At 45.2% G+C, this 25,320-nt stretch overlaps 1 protein-coding gene across 17 annotated transcripts in view; it reads left to right on the top strand.

Moving 5' to 3' along the window:
* Positions 1 to 4,632: 4,632 nt before the first annotated feature.
* LOC147098633 (calcium/calmodulin-dependent protein kinase type II subunit gamma) overlaps positions 4,633 to 25,320 on the top strand; it is a 442,156-nt gene continuing 421,468 nt past the window's right edge. For 3 of the 17 annotated variants that reach the window (XM_085970582.1, XM_085970578.1, XM_085970579.1), the window contains exons 1-2: positions 4,635 to 4,786; positions 4,994 to 5,088. In XM_085970582.1, coding sequence (XP_085826708.1) covers positions 4,722 to 4,786; positions 4,994 to 5,088 — 160 coding nt within the window. In that variant the 5' untranslated portion in view covers positions 4,635 to 4,721. Of the gene's footprint in view, positions 4,787 to 4,993; positions 5,089 to 25,320 lie in introns of all 17 variants that reach the window. The other 14 variants (XM_085970588.1, XM_085970586.1, XM_085970585.1 and 11 more) reach the window with 10 other exon arrangements.

The following is a 25,320-nucleotide window of genomic DNA, read 5'->3' on the forward strand; positions in this document are numbered from 1 at the left end:
CAAGTCTCCTCCCAGTGCACTCTCTGCAGCCAGCCTGTGTTATCTCTGATGGTCTTCCTCAGTATTATCTCTGTTGTGCAGCTTTCCGCCTCCCCTAGCTCCTGGCCAAAGCTCCTGACTCCCACTGCGCTTTTCTCATTAAAAGCCTCCCTTTATACACAGTCCACCTTGCACTGTGAATTCCAAAAGGAGCCTTACATTATGAGGCTAAAAGAAACCACAGCATTTAAAAAAAAAAATTGTTCATGGGATGTGGGCGTCGCTGGCAAGGCCAGCATTTATTGCCCATCCCTAGTTGCCCTCGAGAAGGTGGTGGTGAGCCGCCTTCTTGAACCACTGCAGTCCCGTGTGGTGAAGGTGCTCCCACAGTGCTGTTAGGGAGGGAGTTCCAGGATTTTGACCCAGCGACGATGAAGGATCGGCCGATATATTTCTAAGTCAGGATGGTGTGTGCCTTGGAGGGGAACTTAGAGGTGGTGGTGTTCTCATGCGCCTGCTGCCCTCGTCCTTCTAGGTGGTGGAGGTCGCGGGTTTGGGAGGTGCTGCCAAAGAAGCCTTGGCGAGTTGCTGCAGTGCATCTTGTAGATGGTACACACTGCAGCCACGGTACGCCGGTGGAGGAGGGAGTGAATGTTTAAGGTAGTGGATGGGGTGCCAATCAAGTGGGCTGCTTTGTCCTGGATGGTGTCGAGTTTCTTGAGTGTTGTTGGAGCTGCACTCATCCAGGCAAGTGGAGAGTATTCCATCACACTCCTGACTTGTGCCTTGTAGATGGTGGAAAGACTTTGGGGAGTCAGGAAGTGAGACACTCGCCGCAGAATACCCAGCCTCTGAGCTGCTCTTGTTGCCACAGTATTTATGTGGCTGGTCCAGTTAAGTTTCTGGTTAATGGCGACCCCAGGATGTTGATAGTGGGGGATTCGGCGATGGAGATGTCCAAATGCTGCCGTTTAAACTCCTACTCCAACTTACCCTTGAACTATTAGATATGCTTTCACAAAACTTTTGTTAAAGCAATTGAAAGCTTCCTCTCTCTCTCATACCCTGACAACCGAACTGGATGTGAAGTAACTTCTAACTACCAGGAAAGCCTGAACAGGCTGGGGCTCTTTTCTCTAGAAAAGAGAAGGCTGAGGGGGCGACCTGATCGAGGTCTTTAAAATTATGAAAGGGTTTGATAGGGTAGACGTAGAGACGATGTTTCCGCTTGTGGGGAGGAGACCAAAACTGCGGGTCACAAACATAAGATAGTCACGAATAAATCCAATGAAGAATTCAGGAGAATCTTCTTTACCCAGAGAGTGGTGAGAATGTGGAACTCGCTACCCCATGGAATAGTTGAGGCGAATAGCAGAGATGCATTTAAGGGGAAGCTACATGAGGGAGAAAGGAACAGAAGGATATGCTGAGATTTAGATGAAGTAGGGTGGGAGGAGGCTCGTGTGGAGCATAAACACCAGTATAACCGGTTGAGCCAAATGGTCTGTTTCTGTACTGTAAATTCTAAGTAATTCTATGTAAATTAGCCACTTATTCCACACTGAGTCCTAATTTTGTATTGTATTGTTCTTGCAATGCCTTTTGATTACTTCAGGATTTCTTTGAGCTATGAACTAATAATTAGTGCCATGCAATGCTGTAAAAGGTACGCTGTGATGCCAATTATACACAGAGAGTGAGTTTGTTTCAAAAAAGGTTTTAAAAAGTTGTCCTTGTGCCAGTGTATTTGTAGTAATGTATGTGCAGTAGGATGTGCCATGTCTCTGAGTCACAGCAGTAGATTCCAACCTGGGCATTCATGGAGTGTCTGCCTAAGGTTGCTTTTTAAGTTAAAAACAAAGTCTGCACCTGGTCTTCTCCTGGTTTGGGCTCTGCCCTTTCTTTTGTCATGCAGGATGTCTTCAGCACAAAATAAACAAGATCAATGGTTGTCTTAACGTTTCTGTGTGGTCCCCCACCTCCTGAAAATATTGACACAGTCCTGGGAACCTTCCCAGGTCCGAACATTCAAAGGGTGGGGTGTCAACTCCCCAAAAGATGGCCGGCGCTATCATTGCATAAAGGCAGCAGAAATGCTCGGCAAGTAAGTCAGTAGGTAAAGAAAGATTGAGAAATTTAATGACAAGAACAAAGGTCTGATCGCTCAAAAGACTCCCTGGGATCTCCTTGCAGATTTTCAGGGAACACCACCACCTCCAAGTTCCCCTCCAAGTCACACACCATCCTGACTTGGAAATATATCGACCGTTCCTTCATCGTCGCTGGATCAAAATCCTGGAACTCCCTCCCTAACAGCACTGCGGGAGCAACTTCACCACACGGACTGCAGCGGTTCAAGAAGGCGGCTCACCACCACCTTCTCGAGGGCAAATCGGGATGGGCAATAAATGCTGGTCTTGCCAGCGACACCCACACCCCATGAACGAATTTAAAAAAAAAGTAACTCCAGTTTGAAAACTTATCCATCTGATGTTTTATTGAATTGTTCATTTCATGTTCGTGAGGTGACCTCTTATTAACTGGGGGAGTGGGTGGGCTTGAGGGTGAGGTGGGGGTCAACAGTTCACTTTCCCTTGTAGAAAGAAGCCATATGAGAAGTAGTAGGACGTTAGTCCAAGTTTTCTCTGGCTTTACATTCAGGTGACAAGCTGAAAATGATAGCAGGTCCCCGAGTGCAAAACCGGATTTGTGGCGAGTGAATAGCAATGGTGCAAAAATGCAAATAAAAAAACCTTTGCTGATTGCACAGGGAAGGAGTAACTCACAGCTCTGGAGGGAAGGACAGACGTGGCGTTTGATGCACAGTTTTGAAATTGTTCTTTTCCCATTACAAAAAACATCGAAACTATCAAGGAGAGATAGCATAGAAAATGTAACATTAACCGTAAACAGTTGATGATTGGGAAAAGTTGCGGAAAAGCATTGTGTTTCTGAACTTCATTGCCAGCAGAGACACAGCATGAGGAAAAAAACAAGAATTACCTTGCACTTTGCCACAAGGCTGCGGTTATATTGCAGTATCCATAACCGCACAGTGCAATTCGCCGCTGGCAAATTATTTTAGGGGCTTGTGATTCGCCCATCAGAGCAGAGCGGTGTGTCTGTGTGCTTCCATTATATTTCAACAGTGACTACACTTCAGAAGTACTTCACTGGCTGTAAAGCGCTTTGGGATGTCCTGAGGATGTGAAAGGAGCTATATAAATGCAAGTTCTTTTTGTCTTTGATATACTCCAAATTGGAAACTTTTAATGTAAACAAAAAATGTTGCAAATACTCGGCAGGTCATTTTACACTATCGCACAAAGTCAAAATTACCCAGAAGGTCTTTAAAATGGGGACTGAATTACATTTGTGCTCCCTGGTCCAATTATCCCCTGCACTCTAAGCCTGCTCAACCTGAAGGCAACACTTGATCCAGGCTCCCCATGTGTAACACCACTGACAATCTCACTAGTTGGGTTCCCAATATATTCTAAGGCTTGGATCCTACATAAGTCACCACATCCACCGCCTTAAACATTCACTCCCTCCACCACCGGCGTACCGTGGCTGCAGTGTGTACCATCTACAAGATGCACTGCAGCAACTTGCCAAGGCTTCTTCGGCAGCACCTCCCAAACCCGTGACCTCCACCACCTAGAAGGACAAGGGCAGCAGACGCATGGGAACACCATCACCTCCAAGTTACACACCATCCTGCCTTGGAAATATATCTGTTGTGTATGTACCTTTAAGAGAATAACTGGTCTCAGACTGCAGTACCGGCAGTGACCACCCCTGTATAAAAGGCGCTAGAGAGCCTCTGTTGTTTTAGTTTCGTTTATGCCTTTCACCAGTAAAGACTTGTTTGTTTCTTTCCTGCTAGTCCGTGTCTCAATCATTCACGGACTTAACAATATCGGCCGTTCCTTCATCGTTGCTGGGTCAAACGCCTGGAACTCCCTCCCTAACAGCACTGTGGGAGCACCTTCACCGCACGGACTGAAGCGGTTCAAGGCGGCGGCTCACCACCACCTCAAGGGCAATTCGGGATGGGCAATAAATGCTGGCCTTGCCAGTGACACCCACATCCCGTGAACGAATTTAAAAAGTAGTTTTCAAACTTTTCTATATGGGAAACCCCCACAAATATTGGCACTCTCCAAGGTAACCCCCTCCCATCCATCCCAAGATTAGTGACAGCTGTTAAACATAAAGTTTCCTCTTTGTGTGACTGATTGCTCCAATGCAATGCAAAAATAAGTGGAAATAGCACTTTTTTCCACAGCACTGCTCAAATTCCCCCACTAATAAATTATTGCCATGTCATTCACTAGAAACACGTGATTTGTGTGTGTGTCAGTTGAACTTTACTATATTTTAGAGAACTATCTGCTATGATAGTTTTAAGCTAACTTTGGGGGGAAAAAGCTGGGGCAATGCGACTTTTAAAATATATTAACGGTGCTAAATGTGCATTGCAGAACATAACTTTACTTGCAATCAAGCGGATGCAAATTTAGGATAAAAAAAAAGAAAAATGCACTTTTAAAATGAGTTTGCAGCGCGGACTGTGTCAGGCAGTGTTGCTCCTGTGCCGCTGGCATTGGGATCTGCTCACGTCCTCAGCTCAGAGCTCTCTCTCTCTCTTGTAATCTCGCGTTAGTGGCTCCCCATCTACCCTCCCTGCAATTGACAGGCGAGTGTATGCAAACCAAGTCCAGGATTTTCATTTCAACATGGCCACTACCGCAACGTGTACCAGGTTTAGCGACGAGTACCAGCTGTACGAGGAACTTGGAAAGTACGATAGCTTTGCCATTTGCCTGTCTTTCTTTCTCTGCAAGTGATTGTCCCAGTCCATTTGCTGTCTGCCTTTCCCCTCTCCTCTTTTCTCCTTGTTCTTGATCCCACTCCCTTTCCAACCCCCCTTGTGTTTCTGCACTTCAAAAAAAAAATCCCTGTTTTTGTGCCTTTTTTTTCCTCTCTTCTCTTTCTCTCTCCTTCCTAGGGGTGCCTTTTCCGTCGTTCGCAGGTGCGTAAAATTGTCCACGGGCCAGGAATATGCGGCGAAAATTATCAACACCAAGAAGCTGTCTGCCAGAGGTGAGTGACCTAGTGGACAAGGAGGGGAGGTGGAAAGAGAGGGAGGGGGGCTTCTGTAGAACATCTCCCACAGAGAGAGAGGAGAGGAGGGGAGTGGAGAGTTTCACTAGGTGCAAACTGAATGATTTTAGGGCAGAATTATAAGGTTTAAACGCTCCCTCAAAAGCTCTCTGTCTCCACCCATCCCAGCCCTTGTTCCATTCAGTTGCAGCGAGGAAGTGATCGCAGATGTGCACTTGATACGGGCAAGAGCCAGGATTACCTATGTATCTGCCCAGTATTATTTTTTTTTAAAAATGTGATGTATTTAACCTACTTGCTATATTAATTTGAGGGCGAATTTCGCGTTCGGTCGGTATCTTCGCCTTTTCCGCGCGATGCACAATGGCATAAATTAAAGGGAGTTACAAGTTTAACAAAAATATGATCAGTCTGGTGTTTCATTGTGCCTGCGATGAGTTGCTACAGAATCCTTACTTTCAGGCTTTGTAAAACTTTATATAGGAAAGGGCTCTCTCTCTTCATAAAGCTTCCTGGTGTGTTTTTTTGTGTTGAAAGACTGGCTTTCTGGGTTTTTTTTGTAATTAAACTGCTGCAATAATAGAATTCGGATAGGATAAGTGCAGCAAGATTCTCCGTACTAGCCGTGTGTGTGTGTGTGGAGTTGGGTGGGAGAAAGGACTGCCTCTTCAGAGCGCAGAGACTCCGGGTTGAGGTTAAACGCCTGTTAGCACAAACCCACGCAGTATTCCAGTGTTAAATGCATATATATATAATTTTTTGTACCGCGGTGCTTCTACCAACCCGAAGCCCCTTTGACGGTGGAAGTATCAGAGTCCAAGCGAGCGACAGACTGCACGAACAAAAAAGCCCTTTTAAATAATTTAGACAGCAGGAATTAATTGCGACCGGAACTAGTACATATTTACTGCAAGATGGATCAGTTAGCAGATACAGGAGACCCGCATCCCAAAGTTCAAATTTACACCGCCCCCCCCACCGAATAAATCCTTATTTTTTTTGAACTTTAGGGGCTTGTATTTTGCAATATTATCTCGTGTTTTTAAAACCCCACCGAGTCTGTGCTGTTGCACCTGGGACACCAGGTAACTAACAGTTGGTGCAAACTGTGTGTCCTGTAGCGACTCTCTCTCTCTCTCTCTCCGAATGTCTCAATTCTCTGTGTAAATTGACATATTCGGAAGCAGCCCTGGCTATTGGAAGGTTAACCCATTGCACGTAATTCTAGTGGGTCTGTGGCTGTATTGATGTAAGCAGGTTAATAAATAGATTGCATTGTTTATTTTTTTTTTAAAGCAACATTTTCCTAAATGGCAATTCCGCCTTTTTTTTTGGTTGACAGTGCATTTATTTTGAGTGATGATACAAACCATTTGACATTGCTTAGTCGCAGAAACTGAATTGTTGACCTGATTTGAGATGAAACATTTTAAAAGGCGCTTGGAACTGGGAACCAAAGGAGGGGGGAGTGTGTCTGGGTGGGTGAGAGAGATTCTCCTTTTTAAATGGATCACAGAAAGCCTGCAGTGTGTGTTTTGCTTGTACCCCGACCCTCTGGGGTTTTTTTTGCGGGGGGTTTACAAGGTGGTCCGGGGGGGGGAGGGAGGTCAGCCATCTGACTGGAGGGGGTCAATCCAGCCGCAATGCAGGTGCGAGAGCAAAGCAAGGAGAGAAAGGGAGGGAATAATGGGATTAATATCCCTGAACCTACAACAAGTAGTAGGGGAGATCGGTTAGCAAACACCCCCTCTTACTGTTGCAGTGGATTTTTTTTGTGTTGCAGAATAATACATTAAAAGATATGTAGCGTGCCTCTCTATCTCTCTCCTCTCTCTACCCAGGAGATGAATCACGCTGTCCACATCTAAACCACGCACTGGCTGCGACACAGCCGGCTATTTTTAGCCCTTCTTCCCCTTGCTATTTTATACAGCATTGCCATAAGTTGTAAATGTCACGCAGGATTCCGACTATCTACTGGGCGCCACGTTTCCACTTTCGAGCCATTGTCTCTTTTTTAAAAAAAAGGAATAAAATAGATTGCAAGTGTAACACAAGAGTGCATTGATTTTTTTTGCAGCAGATTCCCTCTTTTTTAATAAAGTGGGCTGCTTGTCTCTCTCCCACCATCTTCTGCAAATCCTATGTTAATGTTAAATGTGTACTCTTATTGCATGACAACAGTTGAATGCTGCAGGCACTGACTGGAGAGGCTGCTGGTGACTTGACTTCCTGACGTTTGTAGATTTTTTTTTTGCAAGTGGGTTTTTTATTTTTCCATGGGGGTAATTTCCAAAGCAAACGCTAGGAGACGCTCGGATAACTCTCCCTGCTTCTCTCTCACACACAGCTTTATAAGGGCAGTGCTGTTTTAGCAGATGCACAGCACGCTTCTGTCAGAATGAACCACTCCCCTTTTGTTGTTTAATAGTGTTTGTTTAAAGAGTATTTACCAAAAAAAAAGATCAAGGCAACAGAGTGTTGCAACATCTGGAAATAAGCTCTCCACCTTTTTCAAGTGGATAATGCCAGTTCAGGGTAATAAGTGTAAGTTCACATTCCAAAGGTAGGGGCAAGTCCAATACCATGGTTAACCTTTAAAAATTGTCCAAATGCCTTATTTTCATCTCTTCTGCCCCCCTGGGGTGCTGCGTTCTGTAACAGATGTTGCCAGATGACTTGTTAACGACACTAAGGCCCGTTCTCCCCACTTTCCACGAGAGGCACCTTGGCTTGAGATTGGGAGCTCGGCGTACGGGAGCCTGCATCTCGCGCTCCATGGTGCAGTGCATCAGTGCTCAAGCACACCGTGCTGCCAGCCTGTCAGTACATAATGCAGCATGCTTTCTCTCTCCCCTGGGTACAGCGTGACTCTGTGACATCTATCCAGTCAGTGGGACTGGCTGGGCTGCAGACTTGACCATGGCATCTCCTCTCTGCTCTGTCATTGCGTAACCAAAGACATGATTTGCATAAATTTAGGGGTACGGTAGCATAGCGGTTATATCACTGGACCTGTAATCCAGAGGTCTGGACTAATGGTCCGGAGACACAAGTTCAAATCCCACCACGGCAGCTGGGGAATATAAATTCAGTTAATTAAATAAATCTGGAATAAAAAGCTAGTGTCAGTAATGGTGACCATGAAACTACTGGATTGTTGTGAAAACCCATCTGGTTCACTAATGTCCTTCAGGGAAGGAAATCTGCTGTCCTCACCCGGTCTGGCCGATCTGTGACTCCAGACCCACAGCAATGTGGTTGACTCTTAACTGCCCTGTGAAATGGCCGAGCGAGACACTCAGTTGTATAAGGCAACTCGGCTCCACCTTCTTGAGGTCGGGGTAGTCGTGGCCGAGTGGTTAAGGCGATGGACTAGATATCCATTGGGGTTTCCCCGCGCAGGTTCGCATCCTGCAGACTACGGAAACGACGACGACGTCCCAAATGACACATTTTTACTTAATTTTCTCGATTTTTGGCTGCACTTCAGTCCCACGCTCCGGACCTTCGGTCACCCGGTGCGGAGGGGAGCGGGTAAGTCGGAGGACCTCCTCGTAGGCCTGGGCCTGGCCAAAGTGGCCATTAATAGGTCGAGGGGGTCGTCTGGCCCGATTGCCTGCCTCTCTTCCGCGGCCACGTTCGCGCCCGGGTGGCCCTGGAGATGGAGCACGAGGTGTCCGCCGGCGCACTTGAGGACTTCCGAGACTGGTGGGCGCCGCAAGGACTGGAGTGCATCATTACCCCGGGCAATGTAATTTTAATTTGATTTGATAAGTTTTATTTTTAAGTTCTAATTTAATTTACAGGTAATTTGGTTCAATAAAAGAGGACCTTCTCGAGGGCAATTGGGGATGGGCAATAAATAAATGCTGGCCTCGCCGGCGACGCCCACATTCTGTGAATTAATTTTTAAAAAAGCAAATTGGTCTGTACCTGTGGTTTTTATCTTCCCCCCCCCCCCCCCCCCCCCCCACTTGCCTCTGTTAGAATACTTTGCAGCTGCTTGCCAATCACTCGGTCATCCTGGCAGCAAAGCAGTGTGATGCCTAACTAATTTGAGTGGCTGGTACCTTTTATTGGGACTTAAATTTGCAACTTTGTATTTGGGAGTCAAATGCTCGACAATTCGAGGTGCTGGGCTGAATATCTCCCACTGCCTTTTGGATGTTTTCCCCCCCCCCCCCTTTTCCTTACTGGAGCTGCGGAGTTTGTGGGGGTGCAGTTCCATCGGCATCGGTTCCTCCCCAAGCGGTCATTTGTGTGAACCTACACGGTTAACATTGGTAGGCTATTTGACTGTGGAGGAGAGTTGCAGAGGAGAATAACCCTGTCCGCACGCATGCACTCTCCAGTAGTGTGTTACTGGATGGCAATCATGCGCAAGAACTCTGACCTATTATTATCACCCCCTCCCTTATCCAAAGGGGAGGGAGTCCAGAACAAGGGGGCGTAACCTTAAAGTTAGAGCCAGGCCATTCAGGGGTGATGTCAGGAAGCAGTTCTTCACACAAAGGGTGGTGGAAATCAGGAACTCTTTCTACGTGTTTGGCTCCGGGCATAGTTCCAATTGCAAACCATAAACTAGCCAAAGCTAACGCGGTCAAATTCCACTTTTTAACATTTCCATGTTTTACTAGTGTCAGCCGTGGTTCAGTGGGTAGCACACTTGCCTCGGAGTCAGAAGGTTGTCGGTTCAAGTCCCACTCCAGGGACTTGAGCACATAAAGCTAGGCTGACACTCCAGTGCAGCGCTGAGGGAGTGCTGTGCTGTGGGAGGTGCCGTCTTTCAGATGAGACGTTAAAACCGAGGCCCCGTCTGCTCTCTCGGGTCCAAGGCACTGTTTCGAAGAAGAGCAAGGGAGTTCTCCCCGGTGTCCTGGGGCCAATATTTATCCCTCCATCCACATAACAAAAACAGATTATCTGGTCATTATTACATTGCTGTTTGTGGGAAATTGGCTGCTGCGTTTCCCACATTACAACAGTGACTGCACTCCCAAAGTACTTCATTGGCTGTAAAGCGTTTTGAGACGTCCAGTGGTCGTGAAAGGCGCTATAGAAATGCAAGTCTTTCTTTCTTTAAATTGAATTTGAACTCCAAGAGGGGAAACATCAAAGCTATTGAAAGACGTGTCTTTGCTAACTAAAAAGGAGTCTGTCAAAACCTTGGCACTCTGTTACTGTGTTCTTTTGTCTTAATTCGGATGCATAAGTCTCGGGAGGAATAAGTCCCAGTCTGAAACGTCGCTTGGCTGCCATGTTGTGTACAGCAAGGCCCAAGATCACACATACAAAGGCAAAATACTGCGGATGCAAGAAATCTGAAAATAAAAGGAGAAAATGCTGGAAATAGTCAGCAGGTCAGGCAGCGTCTGTGGAGGGAGAAAGAGAGTTAACGTTGAAGGCTGGTGACCCAGCCTGAAACATTAACTCTGCTCCTCTCTCTCTCCCCAGATGCTGCCTGACCTGAGTGTCTCTTTTTATAAACAAAGATCACAAGATGGATGTGGATGAGGAAGCCTGTTTGGCCCATCCTAGCTCATCAGTCCAGAAAAAAAATTCTCTCAAACATCTATCATATCCTTCAACTCGTAGGCCGTGCTACGGAAGGTCGAACTTGCAATAATTGAAGTGCAGTACTTTTAAAGCTTTTGGGGCTTTAAATATAGGCACAATGAACAGTATTGCACGATTTGTAATTAAAGGACATTTATTCTGCCTTGACCGTATTCAAGTTCTGTTTAGAAAACATTTTAAAAATTGGGTTGGTGTTGACTTGTCTGGTAGCACAAGCAGTGGATTGCTGACCTCACTAAGTAAAGGTGGCTGCTTCAAACTGCGGGTGGTGTTTGTCAATTTTATTGCGTCCCAGAGGAGAGTGAAGCTTGTCTGCTTTTGTTGCTGGGTGGAACACTGTGACACGCCTCTTGGGTAGCGGTAGGGGACACTGGCACAGCCGCGATGGGACGAATGGCCTCTTCCTGTGCGGTATCGTTCCATGACACGGTCCACTCGCTCTGCTTGAATCACAGGGTCGTACTGAAAGCCAACCTGGAGAGATCCAGGGTGCGGATTGTGCAAGATTGAAATACAAGAGGAACAAATAAAACCTGTCCTTCATTCTTCGTTTAAAAGTATTCAGACTTCATGGCAGCAATCCTGACTGAAAATTTATAAACTCCAAATTGTGCATCTTAAGTTTTTAATTTTGTCAAGTAAAATGTTTTTTCAAAGCATTGCACCTGAACAAACTGCATACTTCATCTAAATGCTATCCTCGATTAGTCCAAGTGAGTTAATAAAAAAAACGTCCCCACTCCTCCCTTCCACGTGTACACATTTCTCTGGATTGGGCACTGACGGGCTGTTTCCTGTCTCTTGCCCACAGCACATTGCTTTGTTTCCTTTGATCAAACCGATACAAGGATATGTTAAATGCTGCTCCCACTGCCACTCCTCACTTAATCCCACTGTGAGTAGGTCAACCAGTTTTTCTTCCTGCGCACAGAACTGGCTGAGACTGGTGAAGCTCAGTATTTGAGGGAGGCAGTCATGTTCGTGTCACTGAGCACTGAGATCTGACTCTGGGGTCTTGCCTAACCCCTTAGAGTTGTAGTTACCAAGAGTGCTGGCTTTAATTTCCTAAATATAATTCCCAAATATTTGTATCCAGCATCTTGGTGAATATCTGGTTGGAAATGGGTTTGTTGATCATAGAGATAGGTACAGACTGAGAGGATTCAGTTCTCTATGGGGCAGTGTTTCCTACATAGCTGGGGTGGGCGGGAGAGAAGTAAAGCATTTCTGTTGTAGGTGTAGAACAGATCAGGGTTGAATATTGGAGATGTGAATATAGATGAATGTTCTGCAGTTTGTCTTCACTACATTTGGGGATTGAAGCAAATCTATGCAAAACCTTCCTTTGGGAGATTAAATAGGTGAGGCACAATCTTACCATATAATAGATTCTGCATGACCTGAAGCAGTAGAGTGTGTGATGGGTCGAATGGGCTATACAGATTCCATGCTTGTGTTACTTAGCCAACCAGATCTGCCTACCACGACTGTAATGTAACAGTACCACAGATGCCTTGCTGACTGCTTTATTGCAGCCCATTAATGCGCATAGTCTTGCTACTAGTTATTATTCCTCCACAGTGTTAGCTGTGGCTCAGTTGGTAGTACAGGTTGTGGGATCAAGTCCCACTCCAGGGACTTGAGCACATAAAGCTAGGCTGACACTCCCAGTGCAGTGCTGAGGGAGTGCCGCACTGTCGGAGGTGCCGTCGGATGAGATGTTAAACCGATGCCCCGTCTGCTCTCTCAAGTGGACGTAAAAGATCCCATGGCACTATTTCGAAGAAGAGCAGGGGAGTTCTCCCCGGTGTCCTGGCCAATATTTATCCCTCAACCAACATCACTAAAAAAAAATGATCTGGTCGTTATCACATTGCTGTTTGTGGGAGCTTGCTGTGCGCAAATTGGCTGCTGTGTTTCCCACATTACAACAGTGCTTCAAAAGTACTTCATTGGCTGTAAAGCGCTTTGAGACGCTATGAACGATGCTATATAAACACAAGCCCTTTTTTCTTTTTCCAATCACTGGCCTTCCTTTACTTGGCAAATTAGATGAGGCAACAACAAGGCCTGGTATCCCCAAACCGCTGTACTGCAGAGGAATGGGAATCAACCCAACAACATGTCTTCACCAGCCTAGAAATGATGCCAGATATACCCAGTTAACAAACAAATATTTGTGTTGTTGCAGAGCTGTAGGAGCTTGGATGACAGCATAGTGTAAACTCACCAATTTCGCACTCCCAGCCGGGGGCCGTGCTTGAAGGGAGTACTGGGTGTAACAAACTGTTCAGCGCTAGATTACCTTTGTAATAAAGAAAGTTGGTTGCACTACAGCGAGCACTTCAGCTAATTCTTCGCACTAGCAGCATACATCATTGCAATCAACAGGAAGACAGATTATTATCTGAACGGCAATAGATTGGGAAAAGGGGAAGTGCAACGAGACCTGGGTGTCCTTGTGCACCAGTCGCTGAAGGTAAGCATGCAGGTGCAGCAGGCGGTTAAGAAGGCAAATGGTATGTTGGCCTTCGTAGCGAGAGGATTCGAGGACAGGAGCAAGGATGTCTTGCTGCAGTTGTACAGGGCCTTGGTGAGACCACACCTTGAGTATCGTGTGCTGTTTTGGTCGCCTTATCTGAGGAAGGATGTTCTTGTCATGGAGGGAGTGCAACAAAGATTCACCAGACTGATACCTGGGATGGCAGGAATGACGTATGAGGAGAGATTGGGTCGATTGGGCTTGTACTCGCTGGAGTTTAGAAGATTGAGAGGGGAATCTCATTGAAACTTATAAAATTCCAACAGAACTAGACAGACTAGATGCAGGAAGGATGTTCCCGATGGCGGGGAAGTCCAGAACCAGTCTAAGGATAAGGGGTAAGCCATTTAGGACAGAGATGAGGAGGAATTTCTTCACCCAGAGAGTGGTGAACCTGTGGAATTCTCTACCACACAGGGCAGTAGAGGCCAACTCATTCATTAAATATATTCAAGAAGGAGTTGGATATATTTTTTAAGGCTAAAGGGATCAAGGGATATGGGGAGAAGGCAGAGACAAGGTACTGAATTTGGATGATCAGCCATGATCTCATTAAATGGCGGAGCAGGTTCGAGGGGCCGAATGGCCTACTCCTGCTCCTAGCTTCTGTGTTTCTATGAAGGATAGCTGGTTCAGTGAACAAATTCCTTTAAACAAAAATGCAAACAAACTCCTCTTTATTATCTCTCTATAGGCAAGTGTAGTTTAATACAGTGTTGATAAAAGGAACCCGTTGTTGATAAAAGGAACCCGTTGTTGCCCTATCTCTGATCTTTGCTCCCTTCAAGTGCAGGCAGCATCAGTGAACTTATTGTCCTACACCACGAGCCTGTAGCCTGCTTGGTTTCTTGAGTCATCTGAGCTGAGAGTTTCCTTTTTCCTTTACAAAATGATGATACTAGACCTGTTTTGGTTTTAAATTGCAAATCTATAATGCATTAAAAGTCTTGTGTATCGTGCGCAGTTCCTATAAGCATCACACTTATTTCCTGTCACACGTTGGAGTATCCTCCAACTCGCCATGGCTGTTATTGAATACAAACACTTCAAGCATTCATGTGATATTCCTCCCTGCTTTTTATAGTTTATTTTTACTGTCACACTGCACTTTATAAAGATATAATAGAAATCTTTGTTTCTGTGCATTTAAAAAAAAACATTAAAAAAAAATGTATTCACTCATGGGATGTGGGCGTCGCTGGCAAGGCCAGCATTTATTGCCCATCCCTAATTGCCCTCGAAGGTGGTTGTGAGCCGCCTTCTTGAACCGCTGCAATCTGTGTGATGAAGGTGCTCCCACAGTGCTGTTAGGGAGGGAGTTCCAGGATTTTGACCCAGCGACGATGAAGGAACGGCTGATATATTTCCAAGTCAGGATGGTGTGTGACTTGGAGGGGAACTTGCAGGTGGTGGTGTTCCCATGCGCCTGCTGCCCTTGTCCTTCTAGGTGGAAGAGGTCGCGGGTTTGGGAGGTGCTGCCGAAGAAGCCTTGGCGAGTTGCAGCAGTGAATCTTGTAGATGGTACACACTGCAGCCACGGTGCGCTGGTGGTGGAGGGAGTGAATGTTTAAGGTGTTTGTTTAAATTGCACATTAAAGTAGCACATTAAAGTGGTCATGGCGAAGGTAAGTGGCAGCTATGGGACATTTATTCAGTGTGTAAAATGACTTGTCTGTTGAACTTTTGGAGTATGCCATTTATCAGCACAATGTCTTTTGGGTATCAAAAATCACATTGTATCCTACTTCAAATATTACCAACCAACCGGCCTGCCCCAACTTTAGACGTATACCAAGGGGTGTGGGAACTGTGCCCTGGTCGATGTGTGTTTAGTGATGGCTCAAACATAGCTGGAAATTCTCTCACTGCCACTTCTAGCAAATTTTAGGACTTTAAAAAAAAAAAACACTTTCGTTATATACTGTTAAGGCTATACGAAGCCCGGGTTAGACTGAACCTGGAGTACTGAGCAGTTCTGGGCACCACACCTTAAGGATATATTGGCCTTGGAGGGAGTGCAGCGTAGGTTTACCAGAATGATACCCGGACTCCAGGGGTTAAGTTACGAGAAGAGATTACACAAATTAGGGTTGTATTCCCTGGAGTTTAGAAGGTTAAGGGGTGATTTGATTGAAGCTTTCAAGATGGGGTAGAGAGAGAGAAACTATTTCTGCTGGTTGGGGATTCTAGGACTAGGGGGCATAGTCTAAAAATTAGAGCCAAACCTTTCAGGAGTGAAATTAGGAAACACTTCTACACACAAAGGGTGGTAGAAGTTTGGAACTCTCTTCCGCAAACGGGAATTGCTGCTAGATCAATTGTTAATTTTAAATTGGAGATTGATAGATTTTTGTTAACCAAAGGTATTAAGGGATATGGGGCAAAGGCAGGTATATGGAGTTAGGCCACAGATCAGCCATGATCTCATTGAATGGCAGTACAGGTTCGAGGGGCTGAATGGCCTCCTCCTGTTCCTATGTTCCTACTGTTTGCCTTGAAATAGGAAATCGCCCTGTCTGTGGTGTTGCTAACACACAGCAGCCAAGAGACAGCTTTCCCCAGTGTTCCCAAATCCAGTTTCCTCACCAGATTAATTAAATTTGTCCTATATGGACATTCAGAAGATGCAGTACAGAATCACAGTCAATCTACAAACTGCTTCTAGCTATTATTTAGCTATAACAATTGATAACTATTCTCTAATCTATCTTCTTTATTGACTTTTTCTACAATATCAATTAATTGATCACTGCATGGATTTCCTGTCACAGAAACATTCAATTTAATTTATTTGTTAATCCTGCAAATTCTCTCCACTTAAAGCAGGTAACCCACAATTAGCATAAATTCTCATTGCAATTTATAACATTAGCTGTTGCTGTGCTGAGATTGTTTAAATTATTATAAAGTGTTTAGCTTGGTGTGAATGCAATACAAGAAACTTTCGATTTACCGGCACCTAAATAACCGGAAATCGCAGTTAACCAGCAAAATTCAGGAGTAGGTTCAGGTAACTTTTATTACTTGCCTTCCTCCATTTGTTGCTGTGCAAGGGTGTGGCTGCAGCTGTTGCTAAGCTACAGAGACGCTTGCAACTTGTGGCCATTGTTCTGAACCTGTTGCTAAGCAACAGGGTTTGTTGCTTTATACGGAGCTCTCCGCTCCGTATCTTTTACTATAGCTTTCAGTTATCCGGAAATTTTGATGAACCGGCACCACGTCGGTCCCGTCCGTGCCGGATAATAAGTTTCCTGTATATCTTGCTATACCGTAATAGACCCACAGACATTATTTGAAGAAGAGCAGGGAGTTCTCCGAGTGTCCTGGCTAACATTCCTCCCCCTGAACCAGCGCCACCAAAAAAATCAAGAACTTGCCTTGTATCATAACATAAGAATTAGGAGCAGGAGTCAGCCATACGGCCCCTCGAGCCTGCTCCGCCATTCAGTAAGATCAGGGCTGATCTTCGACCTCCACTCCAGTTCCCGCCCGATTCCCCATATCCCTTGATTCCCCTAGAGTCCAAAAATCTATTCACCTCCGCCTTGAATATACTCAACAATTCAACATCCACAGCCCTCTGGGGCAGAGAATTCCAAAGATTCACAACCCTTTGAGTGAAGAAAGTCCTCCTCATCTCAGTCTTAAATGGCCGTGCTTTCCATGTCCTCTGAACCTTCCAAAGCACTTCACAGCCCATGAACTACTTTCAGATGTAGACGCTGTTGTAATGTAGGCAAACAGGGCAGCCAATTTATGCCCAACAAGATCACACAAATGAGAGAGAAATGATAAAATCTGTTTCAGTGGCGCCGATTGAGAGATGCAGCTAGGCCAGGACACCAGTAGAACTCCCCGGCCTTTCTCCTAATAGTGCCATGGGGTCTTTTATGTCCACCTGAGCAGGTGGAGGGCGCCTCAGGTTAACGTCTCCTCAGGAAAATGGCAGCTCTGGCTGCACAGCCCTCCCATCAGTACTGCACTGGGACATGGATTATATGCTGAAGCCTCGGGAGTGGGGCTTTTGAACTGGTGCCCTCCTGATGCGGAGACGAGTGCTACCAACTGAGCCAAGGCTGGCACTGGCCGGTTATCTCAGTGCTGTTTGTGGGATCTTGCTGTGCACAAAATGGCAGCTGCATTTTCCTAAATAAGTAGTAATTGAATTTCAATGTCGTGTATGCGAAGTGGATTGGGATGTGATAAGGTGCTACGTAAATGCAAGTCTTTTTTTAATGGGGGAATTGAATTGGTGAGGTTTACGTGTGTTTGAAGTTTCCTTAGGTGCAAATATTAATGTAGCTCATTTCCTCCTTCATTGCAACTACAATCTCATTATCTTCCTTGCTAAACAGAACATTAATCTATATACAGCAGCCTATAGAACTGATGTCTCAATTTGCTGCGATTACAGCTGTCTGTAGTGAAATGCTGTATATGTTCTTTAGCCACTGACGTAAATAATTACAGGATTACTGGGTGAGCCATGGATGAAGCATGCACTGACAGTGGATTTAATGTAGTTACTGCCTCTTGGGGTGGGGGGGGGAGTGGCATTGGTGCGAGGTTTCCGAGAAAAACAGTCACTTCCCATCGGCACATTGTTTCCTAAAGAACGGACCAGGTTGTGCTCAAATCTGTTCTCTTTATTTCCACAATTTGAGGGGAGGAAACCACCATTTTGATTTTGCATTCCTTATTTTTCTCCATCACATCCAGTGCACTGTTCTCCCTTTTGATTTATGTTGACATGAAATATTGACTCTGTCTCTCTCTCTGTCTCTCTCTCTGTCTCTCTCTCTGTCTCTCTGTCTCTCTCTCTGTCTCTCTCTCTGTCTCTCTCTCTGTCTCTCTCTCTGTCTCTCTCTCTGTCTCTCTCTCTGTCTCTCTCTCTGTCTCTCTCTCTGTCTCTCTCTCTGTCCCTCTGTCCCTCTGTCCCTCTGTCCCTCTGTCCCTCTGTCCCTCTGTCTCTCCCTCCCTCTGTCTCTCCCTCCCTCTGTCTCTCCCTCCCTCTGTCTCTCCCTCCCTCTGTCTCTCTCTCTCTCCAATTCCAATGCTTTATTGGCATGAAAGTTTACAGAGAACCATATTGCCAAAGCTTACATAGCAAAAAGGTACAGTTTTCCAACATTCTGTAGGTGTCAATCGATTTGACATTTGTTGGGTACATACAATATTACTTTTAAACAATATTAATTTTAAACAGTCTTTGTACTTCATTTGGTACGTTCAATATTAATTTTAAACAGTCTTAATTTTAGACAGTCCTCAGGTTGTGACATGTTGTTACATATTTGGCCCCAAGGTATGGTCTGTCTCCTTCTCCTAGGACTAATCTCAATTTTGACAGATCATTCAATTCCTTGAAATCTGGGGTGGTTTGGCCATGCTTGTTGAATAATATGTTTCTTGATGTGTTGAATTTTTCGCATTTTAGGAGGAAATGCATCTCTGTTTCAACCTCGCCGGCCAGACATTGATCGCATATTCTATTCTCTCTAGGCTGCCAGGATTTCTTGTATCTGCCTTTTTCAATTTCCAGTTGGTGGTCGCTTAGTCTGTACCTGGTGAGGGTCTGTCTCTGTTTTGTGTCTCTGATGGTCGTGAGGTAGTCTGCCAGTTTATATTCTCTTTTTAGGGCCCGGTAACATTCTAATCTGCTTTGGCTTTCGGTTATTTTGTTCCAATGTTCCAGGTAGGTTTCTTTGCATTTTTTAATGATTTGGTTCACTCGGATTGGTGTTTGGACGGCTGTGTTGGTCTGGGGCTGGTCAGGGTCCGGCTGAGTACTTAGTTTCAGTAGCAGCTGACTCAGGGGACTCTTTTCTGGGTTTAGCTCTTGGGTCTGAAAGGCTTTGAAATGAAGGGTGTCTGGGGAGCTAGATTTGAGGTGATTTAGGAAGTTTAGTGCTCGTTTTTGGATGTTTATTATCAGTGGGTATCTGCCTAGTTCGGCTCTGCATGCATTTGTTGGCGTTTTTCTTTGGGTGCGAAGGATGCTTCGGCAGAATTCTGCATGTAGGGCTTCTATTGTGTGTTTTTCCCATTTAGTGTAGCTTTGGTGATTTAGCGGGCCCCATACTTCACTACCGTACAGTGCAATGGGCAGGATTATGCTGTCAAATATTTTGAGCCAGATTTTGATTGGGATTTGGATGTTGTAGAATTTTCTTTTTATTGCATATAGGGCTCTTCGGGCTTTTTCTTTTAGTGCATTCACTGCTATGCTGAAGCTCCCTGATGCTGTAATAGTTAGACCAAGGTAGGTGTAGCTCATAGTGTGTCCTATAGCGGTATCACTGAGGGTAAACTGGTATTTGTTTTCCTGACATCTGGGTCTTTTTTGAAAAATCATGATGTTGGTTTTCTTTAGATTTACTGTTAGAGCCCAATTTTGGCAGTATTTGTCGAGTAGGTCTAGTTGTTGCTGTAATCCCTGTTCTGTGGGAGACAGCAGAACCAGGTCGTCCGCATAGAACAGGGATTTCACTTCTCCATCCAGGAGACGGAGACCTGGTGACTCGCTTTGCTCCAGCATGTCTGCTAATTCATTTATGTATATGTTGAACAGGGTCGGGCTCAAATTGCAGCCCTGCCGGACGCCTCCTTCTCTGGGTGAAGAAATCGGTGCGTTTGTCTCCAATTTTGACCCCGCATTTGTTTTTCAGATACATTGATTTAATAAGGTCATAGACTTTGCCCCCTATTCCACACTGAAGAAGTTTATAATAGAGCCCTTCGTGCCATATAGAGTCAAAGGCTTTCTTGAAGTCGATGAAACAGGCGAATATTTTCCCATTTTTTGTTTGGTGTATATGTTTTTCAATGAGGGTGTGAAGGGTATAGATATGGTCGGCGGTGCGGTGTTTTGGAAGAAAGCCTATTTGGTTTTTTCTGAGGATATTATGTTTGTTAAGAAAATCAAATAATCTACTATTTAGAATACTGCAGAATAACTTCCCTAGACAACTGTTGACACAGATGCCGTGGTAGTTATTTGGGTCTGATTTGTTTCCACTTTTATATATGGGGGAGATTAGTCCTTGGCACCAGATATCGGGAAAACAGCCTGAGCGTAATATGATGTTGAATAGTTTGAGTATCGCACCCTGCATCTCCATATTGCTGAACTTGAGCATTTCATTTTTGATGTTGTCTGGGCCACAGGCTTTCTTTAGGTGGAGAGATTTTGTTTTTGTGGCCAGTTCTTTCCATGTGATTGGGGAGTCTAGAGGGTTTTGGTTGTCTTTAATTGTTGCTTCTAATGTGTGGAGTTTTTCTGTGACCTGATGTTGACTTGGGTTTGTTTCGTTTATTGGGATGTCTTTGCAGAGGTTTTCAAAATGTGTTCTCCAGATGTCGCCATCTTGGATTGGTAATGCTTGCAATTGTGTTGTACTCAGGTTATTCCACATTTCCCAGAATTGTTTTGGATTGGTGGAGTTTTCAATTTCTTCGAGTATTTTGTGGGTATAGTTTTGTGTTTTGTTCCTAATGGTGTGTTTATATCTTTTGAGGGTTTCATTGTATCTAGTACGTAGGTCCGGATTGTTTGGTTGGCGATGCTTTTGGTTTGATATTTTTCTCAGGTCTTTTCTGGTATTTTTGCATTCGTGGTCAAACCATTTCTTATTTTTATTTTGTCTTTTGTGACGCTTCCTCTTCTGTTTCACAAGGTCGGCTTTTACAGCTGCCTCATGGAAGATCATATTTATATCCTCTATGGCCATGTTTACACCATCTCTGGTGATCTCGTATGGGTTTTCTTTAAATTTTGATATTTTACTTGTGAGATCAGGTGACTTTAGTGCTGTGATGAATTTTTCTCCACTGTCTGGGGCCCATCTGTATGTCTGTTTTATTTTATGGAGCTTACTGGGTTCCTTTTTTGTGTCTGAAGTTTGGGCAGAAAGTTTAAGGTACATATTTATTTGGTTATGGTCTGAGAGGGGGGATTGCTGCCTGACAGTGAATGAGTTGATATCGCAGGGGTCCGGGTCAGTGATTGTATAGTCCACCACACTAGACCCAAGAGTTGAGGAGTATGTGAGTCTCCCTAGGGAGTCCCCTCTGAACCTACCGTTAACTATGTACAGGCCTAAGGCTCGGCAGAGTTGCACTACCTCCCTACCGCTTTTATTTATTTCACGATCAAGGTTGTTCCGATTTGCGATGGCTGGTGTGACATCTAAAGGGGTCTGGCCAAACACATGGTTGTTTCCCTGTGGGTCTATGAAGTCAGGTTCACAACCGGTCCTTGCATTTAGGTCCCCACATATTATCACCTTTCCTTGGGCCTGGAAATGGCTGATTTCCATGTGGAGAGTATCAAATAACTCCTCTTCGAAATATGGCGATTCTATTGGAGGTATGTAGATCGCACATAAGTAAACATCTTTTTTTGCTATTCCTATATTTTTATCTAGTTTTAGCCATACGTGTGATTTCCCCTGTTTTACCGGTGAGATGTGTTTGTCCAGTTCTCCCTTATACCACACCAATATTCCCCCGGAGGTTCTGCCCTTGCGTGTTTTAGTGTTCTTTACTGAGGGCACAATGATTTCATGGTACATTGGGGGACAGTGGGTCGCCACGTCCTTTTGGCACCATGTTTCTGTTAACACAATTATATCAATGTCTTTTATAGCTTTTAGGAATTCAGGGTCTGTACTCTTCATCCCAAAAGTTGAGGAGCGGAGGCCCTGGATATTCCAGCAGCTTATGTGGAAAGAACGCATTTATATAGTTCAATAAAACGAAATAAAATGGACCTATTTTGTGGGATGAGTGTGGAAACACTTTTTTCTATAATGCTAAATGATGATTTAGTATAAATTTCATGAGGCATGCACATATACCTATCTAATAATAGTAATAATACTGATAAGATAACAATAATGATAATGATAAATAACAATATTAATAATTTCTCCGGCTTTCTATCAGGCTGTTCAGCATCGTCATGATCTTTCTCAGTTCTTGGTCTACAGTCTGTGGTCTAGAGGGGGGTCTTGGGTCAGGTATAAAAGCACGGTTCTGTTGTTGGTTTTGTAAAGGGGGGTGGGGGACATTGGTGGTCCTGTTTGGGCTCCCAATGGTAGAGGGGGTGGGAGGGCTGCGTCTTTTGGCAGTGTTTATGAGGTTTCTTGCGAAGACCCACATCCGCTGTTTGAGTAGATGTATTTCGTCATAGAGGTCCCTTGTGTTGATGTTTGGATGATGGGCCAGGGAGACGTTGGGGAGGACAGAACATCTCGTGTCGATCTCCCTGTTGGTGTTGTGGATTATATAGGCTGGGGTGTCCTTTCTGGGCAGTAGTGTGGAGATCACGATCCGCGCCTCGGGGAATTCCCTGCTGGCCTTTTCTGCCATCCTGCTCACCGCCCTAGCCGTGCCTTCCTGTAGGGTGCGTAGGTCGTTCGTTCCTGTGTGGATCACAATCCATTTGGGGCTTCCAAGGGATTCTTTGTTCAGGATCTTCATTGCTTGGTCTGTGTTGCTGCACCATTTTTTCAGGACTTGATGGTCTGGGAACAGCCTCTGGGGGTCCAGAAACTTTCCGTTGGAGTCGGTCAGCAGGACCGCCTGAGGGGCTGGTTTTTCAGACTGGGTAACAGTAGTCTGGGTAGGACTCGCCTGGTGGCTGGTTGTTGGCTGGGTTTCTGGGATATGTTGTGTGGCAGGAGCGGGGTTTGGGGCTTTTGGTGTGTCATCGTTTGGGGGGGTATCTGTCGGTTTTTGTGTTCCTGTGTGTGAGGACTGGGTAGCAGTAGTCTGGGCATGACTCGACTGAGGGCTGGTTGGAGCGGGGTTTGTGGCTTTCGGTGTGTCTTCGTGTGGGGTGGCATCCGGCGGGTTCTGTGTCTTTGTGTGTGTTTTTGTGTCCTCAGGTTTTTGGACCTTAAGAGGTTTGTGTTGCCTGCTGAGCCTTTCTACGGTCTCCTTCGTTTTGTTTTGTTGAGTACGGAGTTCTTTGATCTCATTTCTTTGCTCCTCTATGGTCTTTCTCAGCTTGTGGATGGTGGACTCGTGTTCCGTTTTTAGCTGTTTGAATTCCTCCTTCAAATTCTTGGCCAGTGTTTCTCTGTATTCGTTGAAATCAAGTTCTAGTTTGGCCAGATTCTCTTTCATCATTTTGTTTTCGTTGAGAGGTGTGGGGGGGGTGGAGATGGACAGGGAGGTGTTTTCCTCTGCTGGTCTCTCTTCTTCTTCCTCCACTTGGCTCTCATCATCCTCTGTTCGACTCTCTTTTGCTTCCTGTCCATTGGTCCTCTTTGTGTCTGCCTTAGTTTTCAACTGGGGGAATTCCTTTTCGAAGGAGTCCAGATTTTCCACATTCCCCTGTATCATGATCTTTCTATTTTTGTTGTAGTAGCTTATGGTTAGCAGGGGGTCATCTTTATCTAGGTTTCCATCTTTACATATTTTCAGTCTGCCTCCACTGCCAATACCTTCACTGGAGACGTATGCGTAGTGTTTTTGTAAAGTCTCCTTCCAGGAGGTGACGTATTCGGTGTAGAATATGAGGTTGTTCTTCAGCTTAGTCCCTTTGTGTGTGGTATAGTCAACGTAGAGGATTTCTGGGTTATTTTTTAGTGTTGTGTACTTGTATTTTTCCTTTGCTTTATTTTTTGTGCATTGCTCAGGATATATCATTTCCCTGCTCATTGTAGTCGTTTGTTTTTTGTCTCAGATAGATAACTTTTTTTTCTCTTTTTTGTGTCGTGTTCCACCTTAGCCCACTTTTAGGTCCAAAATTGGGAGTTTTTCAGGGGTTCATCTTTGATATAGCTGCTCTTAAAGGTTTATCTTTTTTTCTCACAGGCTCTTGGTTCAGGTAGTTTATCGTTTCGGGTTTCTATTCCTTTTCCTCGCGGGTTTGTTGTTCTTTTTTCAGGTTTTTTTTTTCGAACTAAATTTAAATAAAATTAAACTTTTTCCGAACTAACTTTAACTAAAATGAAACTTAGGTAGAACTTATTTCTCCGGCTTTTTTTTTTTTTCCTCTTCCGACTCTTTCACTCGCTCTCCGGGTCTCGGACCCGCTCTCTCTCTCCGTGCTCCAAACTCGTCCACTCTCCGTGCCCCGGACTCATTCGCCCTCCGCGCCCTGGGCGGATCTCCTCGCGTCGTCGTGTCGGTCTCAGGCCCCCGGGTTTTTTGACTCACCAGGCTGTTTTCTGCCCTGGTCTCCCGGTCTCCGTTCCCGCGGTCTCTGGGCCTCGCGGTCTCGGGTTCACCCTCCCCAGGCCTCTTACTCGTTTTCCCGGTTCGGGCCGCTCCTCCCGTTCTCCGACCTTGCGGTCTCGGGTTCACCCTCCCCAGGCCTCTTACTCGTTTTCCCGGTTCGGGCCGCTCTTCCCGTTCTCCGACCTCGCGGTCTCGGGTTCACCCTCCCCAGGCCTCTTAATCGTTTTCCCGGTTCGGGCCGCTCCTCCCGGTCTCCGATCCCGCGGTCTCTGGGCCTCGCGTTCTCGGGTTCACCTTCCCCAGGCCTCTTATTTACTGTCCTGGTTCGGGCTGCTCCTCCCGGTCTCGCGGTTCAGGCCTCTGTTTCTCTCTCTCTCCAGCTTTTTCTCTCCAGCTGGTGTTTCCTCTCCTCACTCTCTCTCACGCTCTCTCGCTCCGTCTCTATCTATCAAGGTACTGTACTGGGTCTGTCTCTCTCTCTCTGTCTCTCTCTCTCTGTCTCTCTCTCTCTGTCTCTCTCTCTCTGTCTCTCTCTCTCTGTCTCTCTCCAATTCCAATTCCAATTTCCAATTAAAATGCTTTATTGGCATGAAAGTTTACAGAGAACCATATTGCCAAAGCTTACATAGCAAAAAGGTACAGTTTTCCAACATTCTGTAGGTGTCAATCGATTTGACATTTGTTGGGTACATACAATATTACTTTTAAACAATATTAATTTTAAACAGTCTTTGTACTTCATTTGGTACGTTCAATATTAATTTTAAACAGTCTTAATTTTAAACAGTCCTCAGGTTGTGACGTTGTTACATATTTGGCCCCAAGGTATGGTCTGTCTCCTTCTCCTAGGACTAATCTCAATTTTGACAGATCATCCAATTCCTTGAAATCTGGGGTTG

This window comes from Somniosus microcephalus, chromosome 29 (assembly GCF_052327205.1).
Source record: "Somniosus microcephalus isolate GS21.2 chromosome 29, FLI_Smic_1.0, whole genome shotgun sequence".
Classification (NCBI taxonomy): domain Eukaryota; kingdom Metazoa; phylum Chordata; class Chondrichthyes; order Squaliformes; family Somniosidae; genus Somniosus; species Somniosus microcephalus.